The following is a 26,746-nucleotide window of genomic DNA, read 5'->3' on the forward strand; positions in this document are numbered from 1 at the left end:
TATAATTATTAAGCTGCCCCGAGTCCCTTCAGGGAGATGGAGATGGGATATACAAATAAAGTATTATTATTAATTATTATTAATTATTATTATGTATTATTATTATTATGCCGCCCTGAGTCCTTTCGGGGAGATGGAGGTGGGATATAAAAATAAAGTATTATTATTAATTCTTATTATTATGTATTATTATTATTAAGCTGCTCCAAGTCCCTTCGGGGAGATGGAGGCGGCATGTAAAAATAAAGTATTATTATTATTATTATTATTATTATTATTATTATTATTATTATTATTAAGTTGCCCCAAGTCCCTTCAGGGAGATGGAGGCAGGATATAAAAATAAAGTTTTATTATTATTATTATTATTATTATTATTATTATTATTAAGCTGCCCCGAGTCCCTTCAGGGAGATGGAGGCAGGATATAAAAATAAAGTATTATTATTATTATTATTATTATTATTATTATTATTAAGCTGCCCCGAGTCCCTTCAGGGAGATGGAGGCAGGATATAAAAATAAAGTTTTATTATTATTATTATTATTATTATTATTAAGCTGCCCCGAGTCCCTTCAGGGAGATGGAGGCAGGATATAAAAATAAAGTTTTATTATTATTATTATTATTATTATTATTATTATTATTATTATTAAACTGCCCCGAGTCCCTCCTCAGTGGTGGTGGCAGCCGGATAGAAATAAAGTTGTTACTGTTGTGGTTGTTGCTGTTGTTGTGTTCTGCCCTGTCTCCCCTACATTAGACCAACATCTAAAAACAAGGTTTTTTTGTGTCAGGAGTGACTTGAGAAACTGCAATTCACTTCTGGTGTGAGAAAATTGGCCGTCTGCAAGGACGTTGCCCAGATGTTTTGGATGTTTTACCTTCCTTGTGAGAGGGAGGCTTCCCTCGTGATCCCACACGGGGAGCTGGAGCTGACAGAGGGAGCTCACCCGCGCTCTCCCTCCCCGGGTTGCATTCGAACCCCCAACCTTCAGGTCAGCAGTCCTGCCGGCACAAGGCTTTAACCCCCTGCGGCACCAAGTCATAACCACACTGTCTCAAGATTGATGAGGAACCTGACCTCACAATCCAATTAACATAAAAGCACAAGTAATCCACCCCAAAGATCATTTAAAATATCTGAAATGAATCACGTGGAATCACCAGGAATGTCAACAAGGCTGACTAACTCATTCCAGCCAATAGGAAGGAGGGATTTCCAAGCAAGGCCCCGCCCCTAGCCACGCCCCTTTCCTCTTCTCCACCACCCTGGATAGTCCTCGCCCTCCCATTGGCTGTGTCTCTGAAGCCCCGCCCATTGCGGTCCTCCATTGGCTGGCCTCCCACAGCTTGAGAGCGGGAAGGAGGGGGCGGAGCTACAATTGGCCCCGCCCCTCTTCCGTCTGAGAAGCCGCTTCTTCTCTGGATTGACAGGGCGACGACGTCACCGCAGGCCCCGCCCACATTTTTGGGAAGGATGCGAAAGAAGGAAGGAAGCAAGGCCTCGTGAGAGGAGGTGAGGCGCCGGCCTGGCCTAGCCCTTATTGGCCGCTCAGTCGTGTTTGAATCTCCTCAGGAAAGGCCCCGGCCTACTTGGGCCTTCCCTCACTCCCTTCAGGGGTTTTGGACTCCAACTCCCAGCATGCCTCGCGGCCTCAGGCCCCTTCCTTTTCCCCCTCAGCCGCTTAAGCGGCTGAGGGGGAAAAGGAAAGGGCCTGAGGCCGCGAGGCATGCTGGGAGTTGGAGTCCAAAACGCCTGGAGGGAAGGCCCAAGTAGGCCCAGGCCTGATTTCAATGGAACTTTAGGCCTTTGTATATAAACATCGTACTTTCCAGATTCTCCCACCTAAATAATAATAATCTTACTTTGTTTTTAACCCGCCCTATCTCACCGGGGAAGGGAAACTCTGGGGGGCTTCCAGAAAAAGAGGGGGAAAATACCGAATTTCTCAAAAGCTAATCTCACTTCTCGCTGGAGGGAGTTCCAGAGCCATTCAGCATTGGAACTCTCTGCCTCAGTGTGTGGTGGAGGCTTTTGAGATTGGACTGTATGGCCCACGAATCCTAGAGTCGGAAGAGGCCTGGTGGGCCCTGCAGTCCGACCCCATTCTGCCAAGAAGCGGGAAAATCGCATCCAAAGATGGCCACCCAGCCTCGGCTTCAAAGCCTCCAAAGACACTGATGCGGAGAGTTCCACTGCTGAACAGCTCTCTCGCTCACACACACATGCACAGATGAACGTTTACATTTTTATTTATATGATTATAATAATAATACAGTAGAGTCTCACTTATCCAAGCTAAACGGGCGGCAGAAGCTTGGATAAGCGAATATCTTGGATAATAAGGAGGGATTAAGGAAAAGCCTATTAAACATCAAACACAACGATGTTGTATGACACAGCAAACAAGATAGATATGCTGGATTTCGTATCACAAAACCACAAGTCGAACACTTCCCAAGTGTCTAGGACTGTGTGATGTATTTTCGGATGATGCGTGCAGATCCCAGTAAGGTGGCCTTTTGCAGTTGGCAGATCGTAATTTTGTCAATGTCTATTGTTTCCAAATGCCGGCTAAGATCTTTTGGCACGGCACCCAGTGTGCCCATCACCACCAGGACCATGGGTCCCTGAGGGGAGATGGAAATGGGATAGAAAAATAAAGTTGTTGTTATTATAATTATTAAATAGAAACATTCCAACTGTCATTCAGGAGTCAGGGGAAAGGGATTCCTGTAGCCTATTCGTAAACTAACTAAGTGTTCCTCACTGAGGACTGCAGACTTGGACAGTGTGGGGTTGAATTCCAACACTTTCCACTACAAGGCAATCACACTCATGGACGGAAAGCTGAAGCAACTCAATGTTAACTTCCTGTTGACCTAGCAGCCCCGAAAGACAGTTGCATCTGTCAAGTAGGGAAAATTTAGGGACGCTTTATGCGGGAGGCTAATTTAACTAATCTACAACACCATAAAACTGCTCACGAGGAAAAGAATGAGGAAGAACAGCCACCAATGGACGGTGAAGCAACAGCTCCCCCTGTGGCCGGAATCGTGAAGCTGGAAAGATGTTAAAATGCCTCTGTGTCTGTCTAAAACTGAATGTTGTTTGTCTGTTGGCATTGAATGTTTGCCATATATGTGTTCATTGTAATCCGCCCTGAGTCCCCTTCGGGGTGAGAAGGGCGGAATATAAATACTGTAAATAAATAAATAAATACAAAAATGGCTTGAATAATCCAGAAACTTGGATAAGCGAGGCTTGGATAAGTGAGATTCTATTGTAATAATTTTATTTTTGTGTGCTGTCTCCATCTCCCCAACGGGGACTTGGAGCGGCTCACATATCATACTATCATATAATATCATAAAATCAATAGTTAAGACATCAAAGAATGCATTTAAAAACAAATTAAAAAGTCATGATTTAAAATAGACATAATTAAAATATTAAACAATCATCCAAGGCGTTAAAAGGTCCAATATAGGACAACAATCTGGGCGACAGTTTAAACGAACAGTCTTTCCCTTTCTTTTATAAAAAGGGATAAATAAAAGACATCGTGCCAGTTAAAATCTCCCCCCCCCCCTTTTAAATCCCTCTTGGCTTTCTTCTGTCAGTTAGCAGGAATAGACCATAAATGAACTTCCTCCCTTTTACAGAGAAAAAGTATAACTCACCAAGTCAGTATTGCTGAAAAATATAAACCTTTCTTAGGCTGTTAAAGAGCTTTTCCTTTTTCTGGATTGCTCTTTAACATCCTAAGAAAGGTTTATCTTTATAACCATACTATTGCAATTTAGTTCAAATGGCCCCTCCATTCTACCTCCCTCCACCAAACTGGTGGTCCATTTTATTTATTTTATTGTTACTCATTTTATGCTTTAAATGAGTTTGTACGGCTTAATGTATTGTTCTGCATAATGTCGTTTTTACTGTGTTTTTATTCTCTGTAATATGTTTAATCGTTTATTTATTTATTTATTATTCAAACTTATATGCCGCCACTCCCCTAGGGCTCGTCATACTTTGGTTATTGTTTTCGGGTCTTTGTCCGGTGTTAGCCGCCCTGAGTCCCAGCCGAGAGATAGTGGTGGGATAGAAAAATAATCTTTCTTTCTTACTTACTTATTTTAAGGTTTATGTTTAAGAAGTGGAGCTTTTTCTTAAATCTCCTGTTCTTACAAGGAAGGCTTGCTTTCGGTGACTGAGCTTGATTGATTGATGAAGCCAGGTCCACCTTACCCCGGTTCGCAGGAAACCGCCCTCCAAGGCCCTGCCTTGATTGAGCTGTACCTGCATTTGCATCCCATCAAGGGGCTCAACGAAGGGAATGCATGACCCAAATGGGGCTTAGATCAGCAGAGACTCATTTGTGAACATCCCAATATGCAGAAATGTGGCTTTGAATTAGACAGGTGGGGAGGTAGATTTTTTGGTTGCATGGAGGATTCCTTTGGAAAAGCAGGAAATTTCGTAGCAAAAGAGGGCTCATTTGGGAGGCCTGGGAGCCTTTGTGGCCTGGGAAGCGACCCAGAAATCCATGAAATGATCAGTAAAAAAGCCCTGTGCCTCTCAACATTTAGTACATGCTGATCCACACCCTTTAATACGAATTTGTGATCACCCTTGCTGGTTTCTGTTATGTCAGTTCACACCTCTATGTCTTGGTATTTCCATTTTCAACATGACCCGTGAAGGGAAAAGGGGATAATATTGGAAATATATGAGGTGTTGGGATTGAGGTTTAATCTTTTGTTTTTTCTTTCTTGACCAGGGAAGTAATGATACTCTGGACCCACTTCTGGCATGATGAGAAGGAAACCAGCATCTATTGCGTATTGAGGAATTTGGAAGCCAAAAGTGTAGTAAGGAAAGGAGTTTTATAAGATGAGGAAGTCCTCAAGTGCTGATTTGGTTCAACTCGCTCACAAATCAAAAAGAAAAAAAGGAGACTTATATTGCAGTTGATCATACATATCATTGTTGACATGGAGGAGAAACCCTATGAGTGTCTGGAGTGCGGAAAGAGCTTCACTCACTGTGGAAATCTATATAAACATCATAGAATTCACACTGGGGAGAAACCCTATACATGTCTGGAGTGTGGAAAGAGCTTCACTCAGAGTTCAAATCTACGTTCACATCAAAGGACTCACACTAAAGAGAAACCCTATAAATGTCTGGAGTGTGGAATGAGCTTCACTCGCAGTGGTAGTCTACGTTCACATCAAAAAAACCACACTGGGGAGAAACCCTATACATGTCTGGCGTGTGGAAAGAGCTTCAGTGGGAGTGGAAAGTTACATAGGCATCATAGAATTCATACTCAGGAGAAACCCTATAACTGCCTGGAGTGTGGAAAGAAATTCAGCGAGAGTGCACATCTACATCTACATTATAGAACCCACACTGGGGAGAAACCCTTTTCATGCCCTGAGTGTGGAAAGAGCTTCAGTGACCGTGGAAGTCTACATAGACATCATAGAATCCACACTGCGGAGAAACCTTATATGTGCCAGGAGTGTGGAAAGAGTTTCAGTGGGAGTGGAAATCTACATAGACATCATAGAATTCACACTGGGGAGAAACCCTATACATGCCTGGAGTGTGGAAAGAGCTTCACTCACCGTGGAAATCTGCATCTACATTACAGAACCCACACTGGGGAGAAACCCTTTTCATGCCTTGAGTGTGGAAAGGGCTTCAGTGACCATGGAGGTCTACATAGACATCATAGAACCCATACTGGGGAAAAACCCTATACATGCCTGGAATGTGGAATGAGTTTCACTCACAGTGGAGGTCTACACAGACATCATAGAACCCACACTGGGGAGAAACCCTTTTCATGCCTGGAGTGTGGGAAGAGCTTTGCTGACAGTGGGAATCTATATCAACATCATAGAATCCACACTGGGGAGAAACCCTATAAATGCCTGGAGTGTGGAATGAACTTCACTAACAATGGAAGCCTACGTAAACATCATAGGTCCCACAGTGGAGAGAAATCCTATAAATGTCTGGAGTGTGGAAAGAGCTTCACTCACTATGGAAATCTATATCAACATCAAAGAATTCATACTGGGGAGAAACCCTATAAATGCCTGGAGTGTGGAAAGAGCTTCACTGTGAGTGGAAGTCTACAGAGACATCATAGGATTCACACTGGAGGAAAAGGTGGTATTGACTCCAGAGAAACCCTCCAAGATACAAAAAGGAAATTCACATAAATATTGAAACTCAGAACTTAATATTGCTGAGCTATTTTATCATATTGTGGTGGTGTTGCAGAATAGCCAAGATACAGGTCATGGTTTCAGATACATGTGATGCTGGAAGACATTTTGTACATTTACCATGAGACCAAAGTTTTGGTTTTTAAGAATGCTGGATAATCAATCTCATAAGAAGATTACTACAAGGGTCACTCCAAAAGTCATCCAGAACATTTTTTTAAAATCCCATTTTTATTCTACATCTGTTCTAAGGGCACAGAATAATCCTTCGCACTTCTATTCAAATTTAATTCAACCAGCTCCTGCATACAATGTTGTTGTATCGCTCCTCCAAGATGGCTTCTTCTTTTGGTGTCCATCGGAAGGAACATGCTGCAATTGAGTTCCTGATTTGTGAGAATGAGACAGCGGACAGGTTATCTACTGGAAAGGACATGCCAATTTTCAGGATGCTCCATGAATTATTCTATGATTCTATGAAGCAGCATACCACACACCGGACAAACAACTGACAATGTGGAGCACGTGAGCGACTTCTGACATGGGAAGGACTGTATCTCATGGAAGTTGGAAGGAATGTTTTCGCTGAGAGACTCGCAAAGCTGATCAGGTGAACTTTAATTGTGTGGGGGAGGGTGAAAATATCCTTGGAACAGTAGTTTATCAAGGCTTTATCCCCTGTCCCACTCAATCCTACCTTTAACGTCACCTTAGGAGATATTGGGACACTCATCCAGGCACTTTATTGAATAACTTAGTTATTACGCACTTTGCTTTGACCCCCCCCCCCCCCCCATTTTATTCCTTTGTCTCTTTGGTGGTGAAACTGAAATTGTTTTTAAACTTTCTATCTTGTTTTATGTATTTGTACAATGGTGCTTGAATTTGTTTTTGATTTTATACTGCTTTGTTATTTTATTGTTTTGCTTATATTTTAACTTGTTGATACTTTGTCTTTTTCTTGGCTTGGCTCCATGTTAGCTGCCGCGAGTCCCTTCAGGGAGATGGTGGCGGGATACAAAAATAAAGTATTATTATTATATTATTGAAGGGAACAAAAAAAGTACCAGGTAGCGAGAGGACAATAATTTCAAGTAAACAACTATGGGGAACATCCCATGAGCGAGCAAAAAGTCGAAATTATAATACCATATATGCTCGAGTATAAGCCAACCCTAATATAAGCCAAGGCACCTAATGTTAACACACAAAAAACTGGGAAAACATTGATTCCAGTATAAGCCGAGGGTGGTAAATTTCAGAAATAAAGATAGCAATAAAATTACATTAATTGAGGCATCAGTAGGTTAAATGTTTTTGAATATTTACATAAAGCTCAAATTTAAGATAAGACTGTCCAACTCTGATCAAATAATTATTCTCATCTTCTTCAATGTAAATGTGCTTATGTATCTTTTTAATAATAATAAAGTAAAATAATACATGTAATAATAAATAGAGTAAAATAATAAATGCAATAATAATAAGATCAGAGTGAAATAATAAATGTATTATTATTATTAATAATAATAATAATAATAATAATAATAATAATAATAGAGAAAAATAATAAATGTACCATATATTATCGAGTATAAGCTGACCCAAATATAAGCCAACCAGTACCCTCACCCGAGTATAAGCTGAGGGGGGCTTTTTCAGTCTTAAAAAAAAGGGTTGAAAAACTAGGCTTATACTCGAGTATATACAGTACATAATTAATAGAAATGACCTGCAAAATTATCAGAAGGCAATTTATCATTTTCTCCGACAGCCAATTGGGTAAAACAGTGACAGAAGTCTTGGGCTTCCTGGCCAGGAGCAAGTGCCGGATGATCTCCAGGGACAAGGTTCTGGCGTGAGCCACTTCATCTTGGGACTAGGACACTCTCAGACCTGAAAGGACAGCCTTCAAGTTGGGAAAGCTCTTCTCCAGGATCCCCCAAAGTCGATCTCAGTTGTACTTCTTGAAGTTGGGGAGGCGATCCTTAGAGGTCAGAAAGGCCTGGTGGGCCATCACAAACCTCAGAGTTTTAGAGTGTCATGTCTATGGAAATCTTTGGGCAAAATGTTACTGTCCACTTTGCTGGTGTGCAGGCACTCTATCCAAGCGGCCAAAATCTGCCTCTCTTGAGAAAGGGTCTTGGAAGCCTCAGAAAGCCTGACTTCCAAATCGGCCACTTCTTCCTCCTCCATGCTTTGGAAACTGGTGTCATATTGTTGTATCAGATATTTTTAGTCACCAGCTTTTCTGGATCTTTTTGCCCTTCTTGCCCAACATCTTCCTCTTTCTCTTCGCTGCTTTCTGCAGAACTCTGCAGGGAAGAGATGCCAGGCAGCTGCATGGCCCTCTCCCTTGGCAGCTTAAAGGAAAGCCCTTCCATCCTCTTCTTCATCTCCGTGCTCTGAGGTGGGATTGATGGGGTCTGAGTGCCCTCTAGGAGCCCCTTTCTCTGTGTCTGCAGGGCCCTGCCTTTCCGTCTCCTGGGACTTTCCCCTTCTTTTTAAAAAATTTGGGACCTTTCTTCTTCTGGGTCTTGCCTTGGTTTTAAAGGGGAGCGGTCACCATCTTCACTCAATGTCTCACCCTGCAAAGCAGTTCCCCTTTGCGTCTTGCGCTTCTCCTGCTGCCTGAGGTTTCCTGCCAAGTCTTCTCTTTGTCTTTTAAAATGGTCCAATAACATACGAGGGACGTTCATTAAAGATTTTCCCTGACCCACTTCCTGTGGACGGAGACCATTGAAACTTGGCACAGTGATTCCTCCTTCTCTCCATAGGTGCCACGTAGGGACACACACTTCTCCCATCTTTTGAACCAACTGTCAGCTTGTAGAAGTGGACAGGTTGCGCCAAAAGCCATGCTGTGGCTTCGGAAATCAGAGCCTCATCATCTGAAAAAGGCTTGCCCTTCAAAAATAACTTCATTTTTGGAAAGAGGTGGAAGTCCGGTGGTGCGAGGTCAGTCAGGTGAATAAGGAAGATGCGGTAGAATGTGAGAGCCACCAGAGCATGCTTCCATTTGGGCAGTGGTGCATTGCCTTGCAGAAGGATACCTTTGGTGAGCATGCCACGTGTCTCTTGATTTTGATCCCCCCCCCCCCCCGCAATTTCCGCAGCAGTGAAGCATCGTCTGCCCCCAATAATCATGTTGCCCTTTGCTAGGAAATCCATCCATACTACTCTGTGCTGATCCGAAAATACTGTGAGGAGGACCTTGCCTGCCGAGAGTTGGGCACGTGCCTTCTTTGGAGGCAGTGAGTCGTGATGCTTCTGTTGCATCAACTGGACTCTAGTCTCAGGATCATAGTGACGAACCCAGCTTTCATCTTGTGGGATCCGTCTGTTGACAAAGTCTTCCTGGTTCCTATGGCACATCATTGTTAACAGAGCCTGAGAGCATTTGACTTGTTCCTGCTTCTGGAAAGGTGTGAGCAGCCAGGGAACCCAGCGAGCAGATACCTTCTGCATGTGAAGATGGTCTTGGGTTATTTTTTTCCATGGACCCCACACTCCTCTTGACATTTTGGGTTAGGTGGTGAATGGTTGCGCAAGCAGTCTTCCAAAATGGGGACCTCCACTTGCTAAATAGTGTGTTCATCAATAGCAGAGTGGGATCACCCTGGAATTGGAGCTGTTTGCACCAAAGTCCGACCACATTAGTGCCAGTTCTTGACTACGTCATACATTGGGAAGCCATCACCACAAACCTCTTTCATCTCATCAAACATGTCCTTTGGTGTGCGGCCGGCCTTTCAAGTCAAGGAACTTGAGGACTGCGCTGGATTCCACTGGGTCCATGATCAAGCCTCACTCCACTTTCACATCTGTACATTCAAGACAATTAATCAGTTCTGAGTTGTAATTTGGCATGGAACCTATAGAGACGTATATCATGACACATGTGCAGTTTCAGCCTCCTGTGATAAATAGAAGTGGGTCAAGGGAAATCTTTAATGAATGCCCTTCATACATCTCCTTTCCCTATATCCCTCTATGTCCCCTCTGGCTTCTGTATTGAAAAAAATTAATACATTTTCTATTTTACAAAAAAGAGTTGCAATATTCCAAGGATTGTTGGGCCTTCCTCGTTCAACTCTTGAATACATTCCTTATTCTGGTCAATGCCCAATTCCACTTTGCTTCTGCTTTCTCTTAATGTTGGATCTTTTTGCAAAAATTCTCTGAAACCTGTTGGTTCAGCGTAGGCAGTCTCATGGTCAGAGAAATCAATGTTCTCGGGGATTAATTGTAGGGATTCCTGTACTTTACTTACATCCCAATTATATGCTTTATTTTCCTTGTTGTCATTGAGAAAGTTTGCAAAAATTCCTCTTCCTGGGCTTGAGTTTTCTCCCGTGAGGGAGATAAGCGTTCCCAAAGTCTCTCTTCTTCCAAGCTTCTCTTGTTGCTAAAACCCACACTTCAACCTTTATCCATAATGCTTGGATCAGGTTTGCACTGAGTTTTCTGTGAGGAACATCTCCTATAATGGCCTCTACTTCTGAGGAGCGTTTTCCAGGCTTGGGCCTGGGCCTGGAAAGACCCAAGAAGCCTTGGTTCCTGGCTCTGGATTGAAATTTGAGGAAAGTTTGGCCTTTGTGCTTAACTCTTCCAACGACCACCTTTTATACATGAGGCAGTTTTCCTTCTAGACTTGGTGGGATTGTTGAGGCTCAGATGCAGTATCCCTTTTTAAAGAAGGCAAACCCAGTAGAATCCCTAAGTCTCGGTTTTCCAATGAAGGAACTAGGAGGCAGAGGAAATAGAAATATACAGATTTATTTGCAACTAGAGCTGTGAGTGACCATCCTGATATTGTGACTCAGCCACAGCATAGCCAGAGTGAGGATGAAGAAGGGGATTCTGGGTTTCAGATACAAGAGCCAGATGAGCTGCAGGATGAATTTCAGGAGGATGGCATGGGAATAATACAGGCTGATTCAGAGGCTCGAGAAATGCAGCTTGAACAGAATGAGCTGTTGACCCAGCCGACCCAGCCGGCCATAGATAACAGTCAGGATGACATTCCCATGGGAATTAATGAGCAAGAGATGTCTCAAGCCCCGGTGTCGGTTCAGGTGCGAGATAACGAAGACCTTGAAGGGGCGCCGTCATTATCTAGGGAGGACTGTCTGTTAAGGAAGGGAGTTTAGCCTTGTAGGAATGTAAGGTTGGTGGGAATGAGAGAGGCCTCCTCAGGAAAAAGAAATGCATTTTTGGGTTGCTTTTAAAAGTGTGTGTTTTGAGATAGATCTTTGTCAATGCAAATTCTCGCTTCATCTGTGTGGATGTTCCTGCTTCATGCTTAAGAAAAGATTATTTATTGTTCCTGGATTTTTGAAACCTTTGGGCCTTTGTTCTTTGGGATCTATCATCTACTGTTTTGGCTTATGGACTTGTGGATTATTATGACTCATGAACTATTGGATTTCTATTGACCTTTTTACTGCCTGCTTTGATTTATATCTGCTTTTGCTCAATAAAACTACAAAAGACTTTCTCCTGTGTCTGACTGGGTGTCTAAAGCAAGGTGAACTATTCTGAGGTGCGACACCTGAAAGGAAGGTGGAACACTGACTGAGATTTCACATAGGGTTTTTATAATATTTTGCAGGTACAGTTCACTTCACAAACATCCTTGTTCTCACGCCCCCTCCTTCTTTCACCTTGTTTCATCCTGCACAAGGCACCATTGGGTCAGACATTTATCAAAACAACAAATGTCCACCTATAAAAATCAAAGTGGAACGAAACACCATCTCTGTCCCTCACATCTAAGACGGTTGTTCCTGAGGTTTTCTTGCCCTGCCTGTATGTGTGAGTTCCTGGTCAATTGGTTTCCTTTGCATTCCAAGGAAGGCGATGGGCTTGTTTATTACTGTTATTTGGTGGCGTTTATGGCAAACACTTCTGGTTGATCTCTTCGGACACTTAAGAAGACTATTTAATCAAACTATTCTTAATATCATTGCCATTTATGAATCAAATCAAATCAGGCTCCTTGTGTCTCTTCCAGGTGGATGGGTTGCAATTTTGCTGTTAAGCACTTCCGTTGGGTTTGCCGTTCCTGGAAACCACAATGCCTGAAAAATTGCTTTAAAACCTGGCAGGAATGTTGCCCCTTGTGTTTTCACTGAATAATTTTAAATGTTTTTGAGGATTTCTAAAGATTGCATGTTATGTGTTGTTCCTGGTTTTTGGCATTGAATGTTTGCCAGTGTGTTTTTTATTATAAGCCGCCCCGAGTCCCCTCAGGGATATAAAATAAAGTTGTATTATTATTTATTATTTGCACTAAGTCTGAACCGTCTTTTAAGTCTATTTCCTTGCGGAAAAGACATCAACATGAGACAAAATATATTGGCGAACAAGAAAAAAGCCATTGCAAAAATGTATGCAATACTATTGGAGTGGAGTACAGAGAAAGAACTGATAAAGGGATGCATGATCAAATGGGAAAATAATATTGGCAGGACAATTACTTTAAACGAATGGGAGACACTGTGGAATAAGAAGTTAAATTATGTCGGGAAATGGTTAAATTGAGACTCAATGACCTCCGGGTCTCCGTTCTCTCTCTGATGATCTGGCGAAACTACTCAGACTCAGTCGCACGGAAATAAATAATCAGACTTCCCAGATGTCAACTGAAACCGGCGGCTTTTACTTTATTGCAGTTTTGTACAATATATACACAGTTTGTCGGAGGTTAGCATTTGTCTGCATGGGAAGCACTGTAACCTCCCACATCCCACTACATGACAAACGTTATATTACTTATATGTATAATATTATTATATATTATATTATCATAATATAATAATCTATATATATAAAAGAGTGATGGCATCACGGCGACCCACAAAACAACAAAACTACAGGCCCCCCAACCTCTAAATTTGACAACATAACCCATCATCCACGCCTCTAGGTTGATACAACAAAAAGAAAAGAAAAATAAAGTCCTAATTAGAGAGAGAGGAATAATTGCTTTTATCCAATTGCTGCCAGTTAGAAGGCTAAGCTCCTCCAACTTGGTCTCCTAGCAACCCAATAAAAAATAATAATAAACACTAAAAAATAATTAAAAACACTAAAAAATCAATACAATAAAATACTATAACAGAAAATAACTAAAAATAATACAAGAAAATAATAAAATATAATAAAAAGATAACTTACAATAAAATTTATTTAAAAAATACAAATAACGTCAAATAAAAATTGCACAATTTTTAACCAATACCACCACCACTTTGCCACAGCAACGCGTGGCCGGGCACAGCTAGTATTTATATATAATTACCTTATAACACAGGGAGCAGCCAGGCTTTGAAGCTGCAAGGCCATTCATCCTAGATTTCCTGTTTTTCCTCCACCACAGACACTTAGCTTCCCAACAGACCGCACAGCCTCCGAGGGTGCCTGCCATGGGTGTGGGCGAAATGTCAGGAGAGAATGCTTCTGGAATATAGCCAGGAAAAAACTCACAGCAACCCAGTGATGCCGGCCATGAAAGCCTTCCCTGGGCAACAGTCCTAGGTTTAATTGCATTGTAGTTTCTGTGGGGGTAGGTTTTAAAGGGCGCGTTGGGTTGTTTTGAGCGCCATTGGCCATTTCCAGGCTCTTTTTTAAAGAGAAGGGGAAAGAAGATCCATGAGCAAGAGAAGCGACCAGAACCACGGCCGGACCTCTGCCGGGAGGGCTTTGCCCGTGCGCCGCCTTCTGTCCCCAACGGGCGCTCGCGGGGACGGGGCGGGGCCAGGAGGAGCGCGGCCAATCAGGGACGCGCGGGCTAGCCGGGCCCCGCCCCCTCCTCCCTCCCTGTTGCCAGGCAGACTTCGCTCCGGCCTGCCCTGAGAGGCGGGAAAAAGAAGAGCCGGCCAGAAGCGAAGCGAAGCGAAGCGAAGCGCAATCCTCCGCGGGCTCCCAGGTAGGAAGGGCGGGAGAGGCCAGCCTCCTCCGGCCTCCTCCGGGTGACCTTCGCCGCTTTTGTATTCCTTCGTGCGGCCTTTTCTCTCCTGAGGGATCCTGAGGCCTTGTCCGTTAGTTACCTCATCTCGACTGACTCAGCCACAGTTGAGGGCAGGCCTGAGCCAACTTCGGCCCTCCCTCCCTCCGGGTGTTTTGGACTACAACTCCCACAATAACTCCTAAGAGCCGGTAGGCTCTTAGTAGTTATTGTGGGAGTTGTAGTCCAAAACACCCGGAGGGAGGGAGGGCCGAAGTTGGCCCAGGCCTCGTTTAGAACAGGATGACAGTTAGAAGTCGGTTGAGCCCTGAGTGCGCCTGAAGCTCCTGTCAGAAACGTTGAGGCTTGTGTTTATCTCTCAAAGTAGACCCATATTGAAGAGAGCTGCATAGAGCAATACGGTTCATGAAGAGACTGTTCAGGAATCATCATAATAATATTACAGTAGAGTCTCACTTATCCAACATTCGCTTATCCAACGTTCTGGATTATCCAACTCAGTTTGCCTCCCTCCCGGATCCACAACTGTTTCTCTAGGCAGCAAGGATTGAACTTTAATGGATTTAATTTCCAACAATGTTGCTACTGTGAGTTCATTTTATGCAATTCTATCTTTATTTGTAGTCAAAGGGTTAGTAGCCAATTTTTTTTAGTCAGTGTTTTCAATAGAATCATAGAATCATAGAATCATAGAATAGTAGAGTTGGAAGAGACCTCATGGGCCATCCAGTCCAACCCCCTGCCAAGAAGCAGGAAATCGCATTCAAAGCACCCCCGACAGATGGCCATCCAGCCTCTGCTTAAAAGCCTCCAAGGAAGGAGCCTCCACCACAGCCCGGGGGAGAGAGTTCCACTGTCGAACAGCCCTCACAGTGAGGAAGTTCTTCCTGATGTTCAGGTGGAATCTCCTTTCCTGTAGTTTGAAGCCATTGTTCCGTGTCCTAGTCTGCAGGGCAGCAGAAAACAAGCTCCCTCCCTCCTCCCTAGGACTTCCCTTCACGTATTTGTACATGGCTATCGTGTCTCCTCTCAGCCTTCTCTTCTGCAGGCTAAACATGCCAAGCTCTTTAAGCCGCTCCTCATAGGGCTTGTTCTCCAGACCCTTCATCATTTTAGTCGCCCTCCTCTGGACGCTTTCCAGCTTGTCAACATCTCCCTTCAACTGTGGTGCCCAAAATTGGACACAGTATTCCAGTTGTGGTCTGACCAAGGCAGAATAGAATAGGGGGGAGCAGGACTTCCCTGGATCTAGACGCTATTCCCCTATTGATGCAGGCCAGAATCCCGTTGGCTTTTTTAGCTGCTGCATCACATTGTTGGCTCATGTTTAACTTGTTCCCCGCGAGGACTCCAAGGTCTTTTTCGCACACACTGCTGTCAAGCCAGGCATCGTCCCCCATTCTGTATCTTTGATTTCCATTTTTTCTGCCGAAATGAAGTATCTTGCATTTGTCCCTGTTGAACTTCATTTTGTTAGTTTCGGCCCATCTCTCTAGTCTGTCAAGATCATTTTGAATTCTGCTCCTGTCTTCTGGAGTGTTAGCTATCCCTCCCAGTTTTGTGTCGTCTGCAAACTTGATGATCGTGCCTTCTAACCCTTCGTCTAAGTCGTTAATAAAGATGTTGAACAGAACCGGGCCCAGGACGGAGCCCTGCGGCACTCCACTTGTCACTTCTTTCCATGATGAAGATGACGCATTGGTGAGCACCCTTTGGGTTCGTTCGCTTAGCCAATTGCAGATCCACCTAACCGTAGTTTTGTCTAGCCCACATTTTACTAGTTTATTTGCCAGAAGGTCGTGGGGGACTTTGTCGAAGGCCTTACTGAAATCCAGGTAGGCTACATCCACAGCATTCCCTGTATCGACCCAACTCGTAACTCTATCGAAAAAAGAGATCAGATTAGTCTGGCATGACTTGTTTTTGGTAAATCCGTGTTGACTATTAGCAATGACCGCATTTGTTTCTAAGTGTTTGCAGACCACTTCCTTAATGAACTTTTCCAGAATTTTGCCTGGTATCGATGTGAGGCTGACCGGACGGTAATTGTTTGGGTCGTTCTTTTTTCCCTTCTTGAAGATAGGGACAACATTCGCCCTCCCCCAATCTGCTGGGACTTCTCCCGTTCTCCAAGAACTCTCGAAGATAATTGCTAGTGGTTCTGAAATAACTTCCGCTAATTCCTTCAATACTCTTGGATGTAGCTGATCTGGCCCTGGGGACTTGAATTCGTTTAGAGAGGCCAGGTGTTCCTGGACAACTTGTTTCCCTATTTGGGGTTGGAGTTCCCCCAATCCTTCGCCCATTACATGTTGCTGAGGTTGAAGATGGCTTTCTTTTTGTGAGAAGACCAAGGCAAAGAAGGCATTGAGCAGTTCTGCCTTTTCCCTGTCCCCTGTCGCCATCACCCCATCTTCTCCTTGCAGAGGCCCTATCGCCTCCTTTTTCTTCCTTTTTCTACCAACGTAAGCAAAAAAGCCTTTTTTGTTGTTTTTTATGTCCCTGGCAAGCCTGAGCTCATTTTGTGCTTTAGCCTTGCGAACCTTTTCCCTACAGGTGTTGGCTATACGTTTGAATTCTTCTTTGGTGATTTCTCCCCTTTTCCACTTCTTGTGCATGTCACTTTTGAGCTTTAGCTCAGTTAGAAGTTCTTTGGACATCCATTCTGGCTTCTTTGCACTTGTCTTATTTTTCTTCTTTGTTGGCACTGTTTGCATTTGCGCCTTGAGTATTTCACTTTTGAAAAACTCCCATCCATCCTTAACTCCCTTGTTTTTTAATATTGGTGTCCATGGAATGCCGCTCAGTAATTCCTTCATTTTTTGGAAGTCAGCTCTCTTAAAGTCGAGAATGCGTGTTTGACTTGTCTTAGTTTCAGCATTCCTTTGTATTGCAAACTCCAGGAGCACATGGTCACTTGCCCCTAAGGATCCCACCACTTCAACTGTATTGATCAGGTCTTCCACATTTGTTAAGATTAGATCAAGAGTTGCTGATCCTCTTGTTGCCTCTTCTACCTTCTGGACCATAAAGTTGTCTGCAAGGCAAGTGAGGAATTTGTTGGACTTTGTACTCTTGGCTGAGTTTGTTTTCCAGCAGATATCGGAATAATTGAAATCGCCCATGACTACTATGCGATATATTCATAATTACTGTATTCATAAATACAGTAATTACTACATAATGTTATCGTGTATTTAACTGCTTTTTCTGTCGATTTGTTGTAAAACATGATGGTTTTGGTGCTTAATTTTTAAAATCATAATGTAATTTGATATTTAATAGGCTTTTCCTTAATCCCTTCTTATTATCCAACATTTTCGCTTATCCAACGTTCTGCTGGCCTGTTTATGTTGGATAAGTGAGACTCTACTGTATAATAATCACTTTATTTGTGTACCCCGCCTCCATCTCCCCAGAGGGACGCGGGGCGGCTCACATGGGCTCGAGCCCAGGTAAATACAATAAACAAAATAAAACACATCGAAAGAAAGAAAAAACGCGAGCAGTTACAAAACTTTACACATTAACATATAAAGATAAAATGGCAAGCTTAATAGAACACGATTTAAACACCAAAATAAAGGTCATAAAACGAACTGGCCAAAAGTGCACAGAGTGCGTTTTGTAAACACATAAAGTGTATATCAGTTTAATATACTAAAAGAAATGGTCCATTATCATGACATACAGGAAGTTAAAATTAAATACCTGAAGTTATAAGTAAACAAGGAGCCCTCGGTGGTGCAGTGTGTTAAAGCGCAGAGCTGCTGAACTTGCAGACCGAAAGGTCGCGGGTTCAAATCCGTGGAGCGGAGTGAGCGCCCGCTGTTAGCCCCAGCTTCTACCAACCTAGCAGTTTGAAAACATGCAAATGTGAGTAGATGAATAGGTAATAATAATAATAATAAAACTTTATACCCCGCCACCATCTCCCAGTGGGCACTCAGGGCGGCTCACAATGTTACAAAAGTAACAGCACAAATCCATTAACAATATACACAGGTGACAGCGCTCCATGCAGTCATGCCGGCAACATGACCTTGGAGTGGAGTGAGGAGGTGTCTACGGTCAACGCCGGCTGTTTGGCTTAGAAATGGAGATGAGCACCAACCCCCAGAGTCGGACACGACTAGACTTAAAGTCAGGGGAAACCTTTACCTATAAGTAAACAAACATTGTTATTGTTGTTTAATTGGGCTTTTGCACAATTAAAACTTTTGTACCAGTTGCACCGATACCTTTGGAAGTCAGACTTGGCCATGGTGGTCCACGCTCTCATTACATCCAGGATAGACTTACTTACTTAGGTGATCCCTCGTAGTTCAAGGATGATGGTCCTCCATTTCTTGGAAGACGCCTGTGTGTGATTTTTTTTAATGTGTGGAGGTCGGTGCACGGCCGGTCAACACACAGTCTTCGCAGATTGAGGTCCCAGCAGTGGTGTGGCTTCTCAGTCTGTTGCATCCTTCTTCCGCCTTCACAGCCGTTGTAACATGTACCATGTTATCCTCCGCCTGCTCCGCCGCTGAGGTCTTTGGGTCTTCGGATTGTTCTTCGTCTGGATCCTCCCCTGTGGCCACTTCTGGGAGTATGTGACTCCCGTGGTTGTGCCCTCAGGTTCATTGGAACACGCAAGCCCCGTCACCACGTCAAGGTGACAATCCATCGAAGGGGCCAGGATAGACTACTGCAATGCACTCTACATGGGGTTGCCTTTGAAGACGGTTCAGAAGCTTTAAATCAGTGGTTCCCAAACTTATTTGGCCTGCCGCCTCCTTTTCAGTAAAAATATTACTCAGTGCCCCCTAGAAATTAATATTTTTAAAATTTTAATAGCAATTAAACAGAAAGATATATGTATTAATGAATATGACAAATGCACCTGTGGCCATCACCGCCCCCGGATCACTGCAGCACCCACCAGGGGGCGGTAGTGCCCACTTTGGGAATCACTGCTTTACATGGTCCAACGAGAGGCAGCCAGGTTAATAACTGAGGCGGCGTACTGGGAGCACACCACTGCCATGTTGTGTCAGCTCCATTGGTGTCTCTTAACTCCCGAGCACAATTCAATGTGCTGGCTCTGGCCTCTAAAGCCCTAAACGGCCCCGTCCCAGTTTACCTGTCCAAACGTATCTCCCTCTATGAACCACCTTGGAGATTAAGACCTTCTGCGGAGGCCCTGCTCTCGGTCCCACCACCGTCACAGGCGCGATTGGCGGGGACGAGAGAGAGACAGGGCCTTCCTTCTCAGGGAGGATCTGCGATCCTAACTGGTTGTGATCCATTCTCCACCCCAATACTTCCCTCCAGATGTTTTGCACTGCAACTCCTACAATAACTCCTAAGAGCTGGTAGGCTGTTAGGAATTGTGGGAGTTGAAGTCCAAAACACCTGGAGGGAGGGCCCAAGTTGGCCCGAGCCTGGACTAGATGGCCCATGGGGTCTCTTCCACCTCTACGATTCTAAGACCATACCATACCTCAAAAAGCCTGACTTGGCCATGGTGGTCCCCGCCTTGTTACGTCTAGAATGGACTACTGCAATGCACACTAAGTGGGGCTGCCTTTGAAGACAGCTCGGAAACAGCAGTTAGTGCAGAGTCAGATTGCTAACGGGAGCACACCATGCCCCTACTAAAGCAACTCCGCTGGCTGCCGATGAATTTCTGGGCTCAATTCAAAGTGCAGGTTATCACCTATAAAGCCCTGGAAGGCAGAGCTCCTCCCACCTGGCTTGCTGTTTGGCCTGCCTGCTGGGCCACACCGCCAGGACTTCTGCCTGAGGCCCACTCTGACCCCCCCTCCCCCCAACTGGGCCCACTAGTCATATGCAACTCTTCTCTCGTTTTAATGTGTTCTATGCTGTGTGTTTTGTTCTCAGCCACACTGCAGGCTCCTTGGGTGGATACCAGTCGCTCTGGAATCGACGCGCAGGACTCTGGGAGGGCTACCAGAACTGTCTAGTTGGCTACCAGGCAGTCCCCTGGTGGGAGCAACTATTTAGCCTGATTGGATGGTGTGTTATCTGTAAGTATTGTTGTGTTAATGTCTCACAATTTGTCTCTTGTTTTTTTCCCCCTTTTTTGTTTGTTTGTTTGTTTGTTTTTTGGTTGTTTGTCCCTGCATTTTTTTTAATCCAATGTATATGGAACTGGGGCAGGGCAGCAAAGCGAGTTCTGTCAGGCAGAGGGAGGTACTGTATCATAGAATCATAGAATCATAGAGTTGGAAGAGACCTCGTGGGCCATCCAGTCCAACCCCCTGCAAGAAGCAGGAAAATCTCATTCAAAGCACCCCCGACAGATGGCCATCCAGCCTCTGCTTAAAAGCCTCCAAAGAAGGAGCCTCCACCACAGCCCAGGGCAGAGAGTTCCACTGCTGAACAGCTTTCACAGTCAGGAAGTTCTTCCTGATGTTCAAGTGGAATCTCCTTTCCTGTAGTTTGAAGCCATTGTTCCGCGTCCTAGTCTGCAGGGCAGCAGAAAACAAGCTCACTCCCTCCTCCCTATGACTTCCCCTCACATATTTATACATGGCTATCATGTCTCCTCTCAGCCTTCTCTTCTGCAAGCTAAACATACCCAGCTCTTTAAGCCTCTCCTCATAGGGCTTGTTCTCCAGACCTTTGATCATTTTAGTTGCCCTCCTCTGGACGCTTTCCAGCTTGTCAACATCTCTCTTCAACTGCGGTGCCCAGAATTGGACACAGTGTGATTCCAGGTGTGGTCTGACCAAGGCAGAATAGAATAAGGGGGAGCAGGACTTCCCTGGATCTAGACGCTAGATGCAGGCCAGAATCCCATTGGCTTTTTTCGCCGCCACATCACATTGCTGGCTCATGTTTAACTTGTTGTCCACGAGGACTCCAAGATCTTTTTCACATGTACTGCTGTCTAATCTGTTAAGATTGTTTTGAATTCTGCTCCTGTCTTCTGGGGTATTAGCTATCCCTCCCAGTTTGGTTTCTGACAGATCATGCCTTCTAAACCTTAGTCTAAGTCATGAATAAAGATCCTGAACAGAACCGGGCCCAGGACGGAACCATGCTGATGGCATTAGCTCCTCACTTCTTTCCAGGAGGAAGAGGGGGAAGCATTGGGGAGAATCACCCTCTGGGTTCGTTCACTCAGCCAATTACAGATCCACCTCACTGTAGCTTTGCCTACTAGTCCACATTGGACTAGTTTCCTTGCCAGAAGGTCATGGGGACCTTGTCGAAAGAAGGCCTTACTGAAATCCAGGTACACTACATCCACAGCGCTCCCTGTTTCGACCCAGCTTGTAACTATTGAAAAAAGATATCAGATGAGCCTGGCATGACTTGTTTTTGATAAGTCCGTCTTGATAAATCCGTCTCTTAGCGATGACCGCATTCCTTTCTAAGTGTTTGCAGACCACTTCCTTAACGATCTTTTCTAGAATCTTGCCTGGTATCGATGTGAGGACATTGGTAATTGTTTGGGTTGTTCTTTTTTCCCCTCTTGAAAATAGATAGGGACCACATTTGCCCTCCTCCAATCTGCTGGGACTTCTCCCGTTCTCCAAGAACTCTCAAAGATGATAACTTCCGCTATTTCCTTCAATACTCTTGGGTGTAGTTGATCTGGCCCTGGGGACTTGAATTCGTTTAGAGCTGCCAGGTGTTCCTCAATGACTTATTTCCTTATTTGGTGTTGGATTTCCCCAAATCCTTCATTCACTCCATATTGCTGAGGTTTAGGACGGCTTTCTGTCTGTGAGAAGACTGAGGCAAAGAAAGCATTGAGTAGTTCTGCCTTTTCCCTATCCCCGTCACATCTTCTCACAGAGGCCCTATCGCCTCCTTGTTCTTCCTTTTCCTACCGACTTAAGCAAAGAAGCACTTTTTATTGTTTTTAATGTCTCTGGCAAGCCTGAATTCTTTGGTGATTTCTCCCCTTTTCCACTTCTTGTGCATGTCTCTTTTATGTCTTAACCCGGATAAAATTTCTTTGCTCATCCATTCTGGCTTCTTTGCACTTGTCTTGTTTTTTCTCTTTGTTGGCACTGTTTGCATTTGCGCCTTGAGTATTTCACTTTTGAAAATCTCCCATCCATCCTTAACTCCTTTGTCTTTCAGTATTGGTGACCAGGTAATGTCGCTCAGTATTTCCTTCTTTTTTTGGAAGTCAGCTCTCCTAAAGTCCAGAATGCAGGTTTGACTTGTCTTAGTTTTGGCCTTCCATTGTATTGCAAACTGCAGGAGCACGTGGTCACTTGCCCCTAAGGGTCCAACCACTTCCCTGTGGCCTGGGAGACGATGAAATAATCAATAAAGAAATCCGTGGTTTTTCAGCATTTAGCACATGCTGATAATTTACGGAAACCCATTATCCAGAGTGAATTATGCCCATTAATGTTGGAAAGAGTTCTGCCTGCCTCCCTGCCATCAGTTCTTTTAGCCACATTTGAGTTTGACCCAATCAAATTGGTGTGACCCTCTAATATTGGGAAGAGTTTCCACTCCTTCCTTCCTTCCTTCCTTCCTTCCTTCCTTCCTTCCTTCCTTCCTTCCTTCCTTCCTTCCTTCCTTCCATTATCCTGTCCTTCTGTGTTTCCTCTCTTCCACCTTTCTGTCCTTTTCTCCTTTCCTTTTTTGCTTTCTTTACTTTGAGCCACCTTTGAGCCAGGACTAATTGTGTTCCCACATGTGCTCAGTGGAATTGAATGTGGATCTGTGTTCTTCTTTATGAATCTGTGATCACCTTTGCTGGTTTGTACAGGGAGGTGACCATCACGGACTAAGTAATAATGAAATGAGCATTTAGCACATTTACTGAGACCAGAAGGAATCGTTGCCTCTCTTCTGTTCTTTTATCCACGTTTGGGATTCACCCCATGAATTCAATGTGACCATTTAACATAGAACGCAGTTCCCCTCCCTCCCTCCCTCCCTCCCTTCTTTATTTTGTTCCTTTCTTTCTTATGTCCTTTTTTTGCCTGCCTTCCTTCCCTCCTCACTCTCCTTCCTCTCCTTCCATCCACCTTTTTGTCATTCTTGTATTCCTTCCTTTTTCTGTCCTATTTACATAACCTTCCTTCCACCCATCTCTTAAACTCCCTCATTCCTTCCTTCCTTCTTTTCTTCCTTCCTTTTTCTGTGTTGGTCGAATCACTTTTGAAATGACCAACTTTTGTCTCTGTTATGTTCATTCAGAGCACCTGAATTTGTTCCTTGTTGTTTATGTCAGGGATACTTTGTGCTTTTCCTGCATGGCAGCGGCTTGGACTAGATGGCCCGGGTGGTCTCTTCCAACTCTATTATTCTGTGATTCTATGAATCTGTGATTGATTTTGTTGGTTTCTGTGTACATCTTAGAGACATTTCATGACTGTATTTCTTGGTATTTCTATTTTCAACATAATACATGAAGGGAAAAAAGGATAAGGTTGGAGGTAAAGAAGGTTTGGGGCTTCACGTTTAACCTTTGGCTTCTATTTTCTTGACCAGGGATATGAGGGTTGTACAGCGCCTCTCCCGTCATGATGAAAACAAACTGCCTTCTAGTGGATTTTGAAGAATTTGGAAACCAAAGTGCAGTAAGGACACCAGTCCTATAGGAAAGAAAATCCTCTCAAGGTGCTGATCTTGCTGAATTCTTAAACTCACTCTAGATCAGAAAGAGAAGAACAAGACTCAAGTGTCTATTTTACAATTATATGTACCTAACTGTCAACATGGAGGAGAAAGGACACAAATGTAATGAATATAGAAAGAGCTTTAGTTACCTTGCAAATGTGAAGAAACATCAAAGTATTCACACTGGGGAGAAACCTTATAAATGCCTGGAGTGTGGGCAGAGCTTTAGTCAGAGCTCAGGTCTCCATTTGCATCAAAGGATTCACACTGGGGAGAAACCCTATAAATGCCTGGAGTGTGGACACAGTTTCGCTTGGAGCTCAGGTCTCCGTTCACATCAAAGGATTCACACTGGGGAGAAACCCTATAAATGCCTGGAGTGTGGAAAGAGCTTCAGTCAGAGCTCGGTTCTCCGTTGGCATGAAAGGATTCACACTGGGGAAAAGCCTTATAAATGCCTGGAGTGTGGGCAGAGTTTCAGGTGTAGCTTTGTTTTACGTAGACATCAAAGGACTCACACTGGCGAGAAACCCTATAAATGCCTGGAGTGTGGACAGAGCTTCAGTCAGAGGGTACATTTCCGTTCACATCAAAGGACTCACACTGGGGAGAAACCTTATAAATGCCTGGAGTGTGGACAGAGCTTTGCTAAGAAGTCAGGTCTACATTCACACCAAAAGACTCACACTGGAGAGAAACCCTATAAATGCCTGGAATGTGGACAGAGCTTTAGTCGCAGAGGACATCTAAATTCACATCAAAGAATTCACAGTGGGGAGAAACCCTATAAATGCCTGGAATGTGGAATGAACTTCACTGTTCCTGCAGGTTTACATTCACATCAAAGGACTCACAGTGGGGAGAAACCCTATAAATGCTTGGAGTGTGGACAGAGCTTCCCTTGGAGTTCAGGTCTACGTTCACATCAAAGGATTCACACTGGAGAGAAACCCTATAAATGCCTGGAGTGTGGAAAAAGCTTTAGACTGAAAGGAAGTCTAAATTCACATCAAAGGATTCACAGTGGGGAGAAACCCTATAAATGCCTGGAGTGTGGAATGAACTTTGTGGATCCTGCAGGTTTACATTCACATCAAAGGACTCACAGTGGGGAAAAACCCTATAAATGCTTGGAGTGTGGACAGAGCTTCACTTTGAGTTCAGGTCTACGTTCACATCAAAGGATTCACACAGGAGAGAAACCCTATAAATGCCTGGAGTGTGGAAAGAGCTTTAGACAGAAAGGAAGTCTAAATTCACATCAAAGAACTCACAGTGGGGAGAAACCCTATAAATGCCTGGAGTGTGGAAAGAGCTTCACTCAGGGTTCAGGTCTACGTTGGCATCAAAGGGTTCACATTGGGGAGAAACCTTAAAAATGCCTCGAGTGTGGACAGAGCTTTATTCGGAGGAGACATTTACATTCACATCAAAGGGGAAACCCTATAAACACCTGGACTGTGAACAGTTTTAGTCGTGCAGAGATGGAAGGAACGTCTTATTCTAACGCAAAAAGAGTGGCTTGTGAACATCTGCAATTAGCCAAAGTGACAACAATATGGGCAAATGTCAGTTGTAAGATTTATTAATTGGGAAAGTGTTATCAAAAGTGTTAAATTATATAATATTTTCTATAGGGAGTAGAATACTAAGGGATAAATACTAACAGATAGAATGAGGCTTGTAGAAGTGTACCTGTGTCTCTTGTTCGTTTGTTAGTTTGGTTTGTGTGTCTATGTAGGTATCTGTTTCATCGGTGTGTTTGTTTCTGATTTAGTTTTGTATTTTATGTAGTCGTTTGCTGTGTAGCTTAAGCATTATATACAAATTCTGCCTTTTTGTTTTGTTGCTTTTTATCTCTTCTATTTTTTATTTTTTGCCAAAAAAGAGGGGGATTTATAAGGGTGTGTGTAGTTTGTGTTTGTTACGCAATTTCCCCGGTTTGACTGTTCTGTAAACTCTTGTATGTTATTCACTTAACAGCTGTGGGTCCATGGACCATAATAAAGTTATGTATGCATGTATGGGTCAAAACTGTTGAAACTGGAGGGGCGGATAGACCTGGTTTTAGCCCAAAATTGGGTTTAACACCCTATGTAAAGTCTCTTTGAATGTCATTTTCGCCCTCTTTGCTGGTGGCATGGGTTTGGACTCAGTTATCTAGCTCCAGAATTATTCCTCTTCTGTTTTGTACAACATATATTGACTGCTTTGGACACCATCTATTGCTTGTCACCATCTTGTCATCTCAATAAATCTGGACTTGATCCTCTTGTGGTATGTGTTTTATTTTAATTGCCACACACCTTATTAACTTGTGGTAACATCCCACTCTTAAACATGCATTGCACTCTGTTATGATGTATACAAAACATGAGCGTGCATCTGAATACTGTTTGCCCTCCACATTTGCAGGTTTAGTTGCCATTGATTTCTTTATTCCCAAATTCTTCATCTGTAGTAAAAGCGGGGCTGTTTGAAGCTTTACGGCCTCTTCTGGGAAATCGCCACTGCAAAAGAGCCAAAAGTAAACAAAGTCTTTTTAGAAATTTGTTAAATCATATTGTGCTTTTTGTGTGCAAAATATGGTTGACGGGATTAAGAAGGTTTGGGGATAACTTAGAGATCTTCCACTTTCACAAGGGGACTGAGACACTAAGCCACACAAACAGGCAGGGCAGTTACATACAGTCATGCCCTTTATTTTATCAAGACGTTGTCTTTGTTCGTGTCGGTTGAGACATTATTTTGGCCATTTGGGTCCGAGGGACAAAGGTCCAGGCAATAAAAAAGTAAGTTCCCTTGCGATCCCAGCTGTTTCTGCCTTGGATGTGCTTGCTGGTAATACCTTGCTGCCTGTCAGTCACTAAGGAAGACAGCCTCAAAAGACTCTTCCGTAGATTTGTTAATGAATGAAACAGATT

The 26,746-nt window shown here is 43.7% G+C and overlaps 2 protein-coding genes across 3 annotated transcripts; both read left to right on the forward strand.

Annotated features, from left to right (window-relative positions):
- Nucleotides 1-1,374: 1,374 nt before the first annotated feature.
- LOC134294778 (zinc finger protein 135-like) lies at nucleotides 1,375-11,743 on the forward strand. The gene is made up of 2 exons (XM_062966479.1): nucleotides 1,375-1,520; nucleotides 4,786-11,743. The coding sequence occupies exon 2, from the start codon at nucleotides 5,000-5,002 to the stop codon at nucleotides 6,239-6,241; it is 1,242 nt and encodes a 413-aa protein (XP_062822549.1). The 5' UTR covers nucleotides 1,375-1,520; nucleotides 4,786-4,999; the 3' UTR covers nucleotides 6,242-11,743.
- On the forward strand, nucleotides 6,631-26,089 carry LOC134294777 (zinc finger protein 420-like). Of its 2 annotated transcripts, none has more exons than XM_062966478.1 (3): nucleotides 6,631-6,857; nucleotides 20,106-20,251; nucleotides 23,694-26,089. In XM_062966478.1, the coding sequence occupies exon 3, from the start codon at nucleotides 23,903-23,905 to the stop codon at nucleotides 25,196-25,198; it is 1,296 nt and encodes a 431-aa protein (XP_062822548.1). In that variant the 5' UTR covers nucleotides 6,631-6,857; nucleotides 20,106-20,251; nucleotides 23,694-23,902; the 3' UTR covers nucleotides 25,199-26,089. The 2 variants fall into 2 exon arrangements, with proteins under 2 accessions (XP_062822548.1, XP_062822547.1); XM_062966477.1 differs by lacking the exon at nucleotides 6,631-6,857 and adding an exon at nucleotides 14,056-14,180.
- Nucleotides 26,090-26,746: the final 657 nt, after the last annotated feature.

The sequence above is a fragment of the Anolis carolinensis genome, unplaced genomic scaffold (genome assembly GCF_035594765.1).
Source record: "Anolis carolinensis isolate JA03-04 unplaced genomic scaffold, rAnoCar3.1.pri scaffold_21, whole genome shotgun sequence".
Classification (NCBI taxonomy): domain Eukaryota; kingdom Metazoa; phylum Chordata; class Lepidosauria; order Squamata; family Dactyloidae; genus Anolis; species Anolis carolinensis.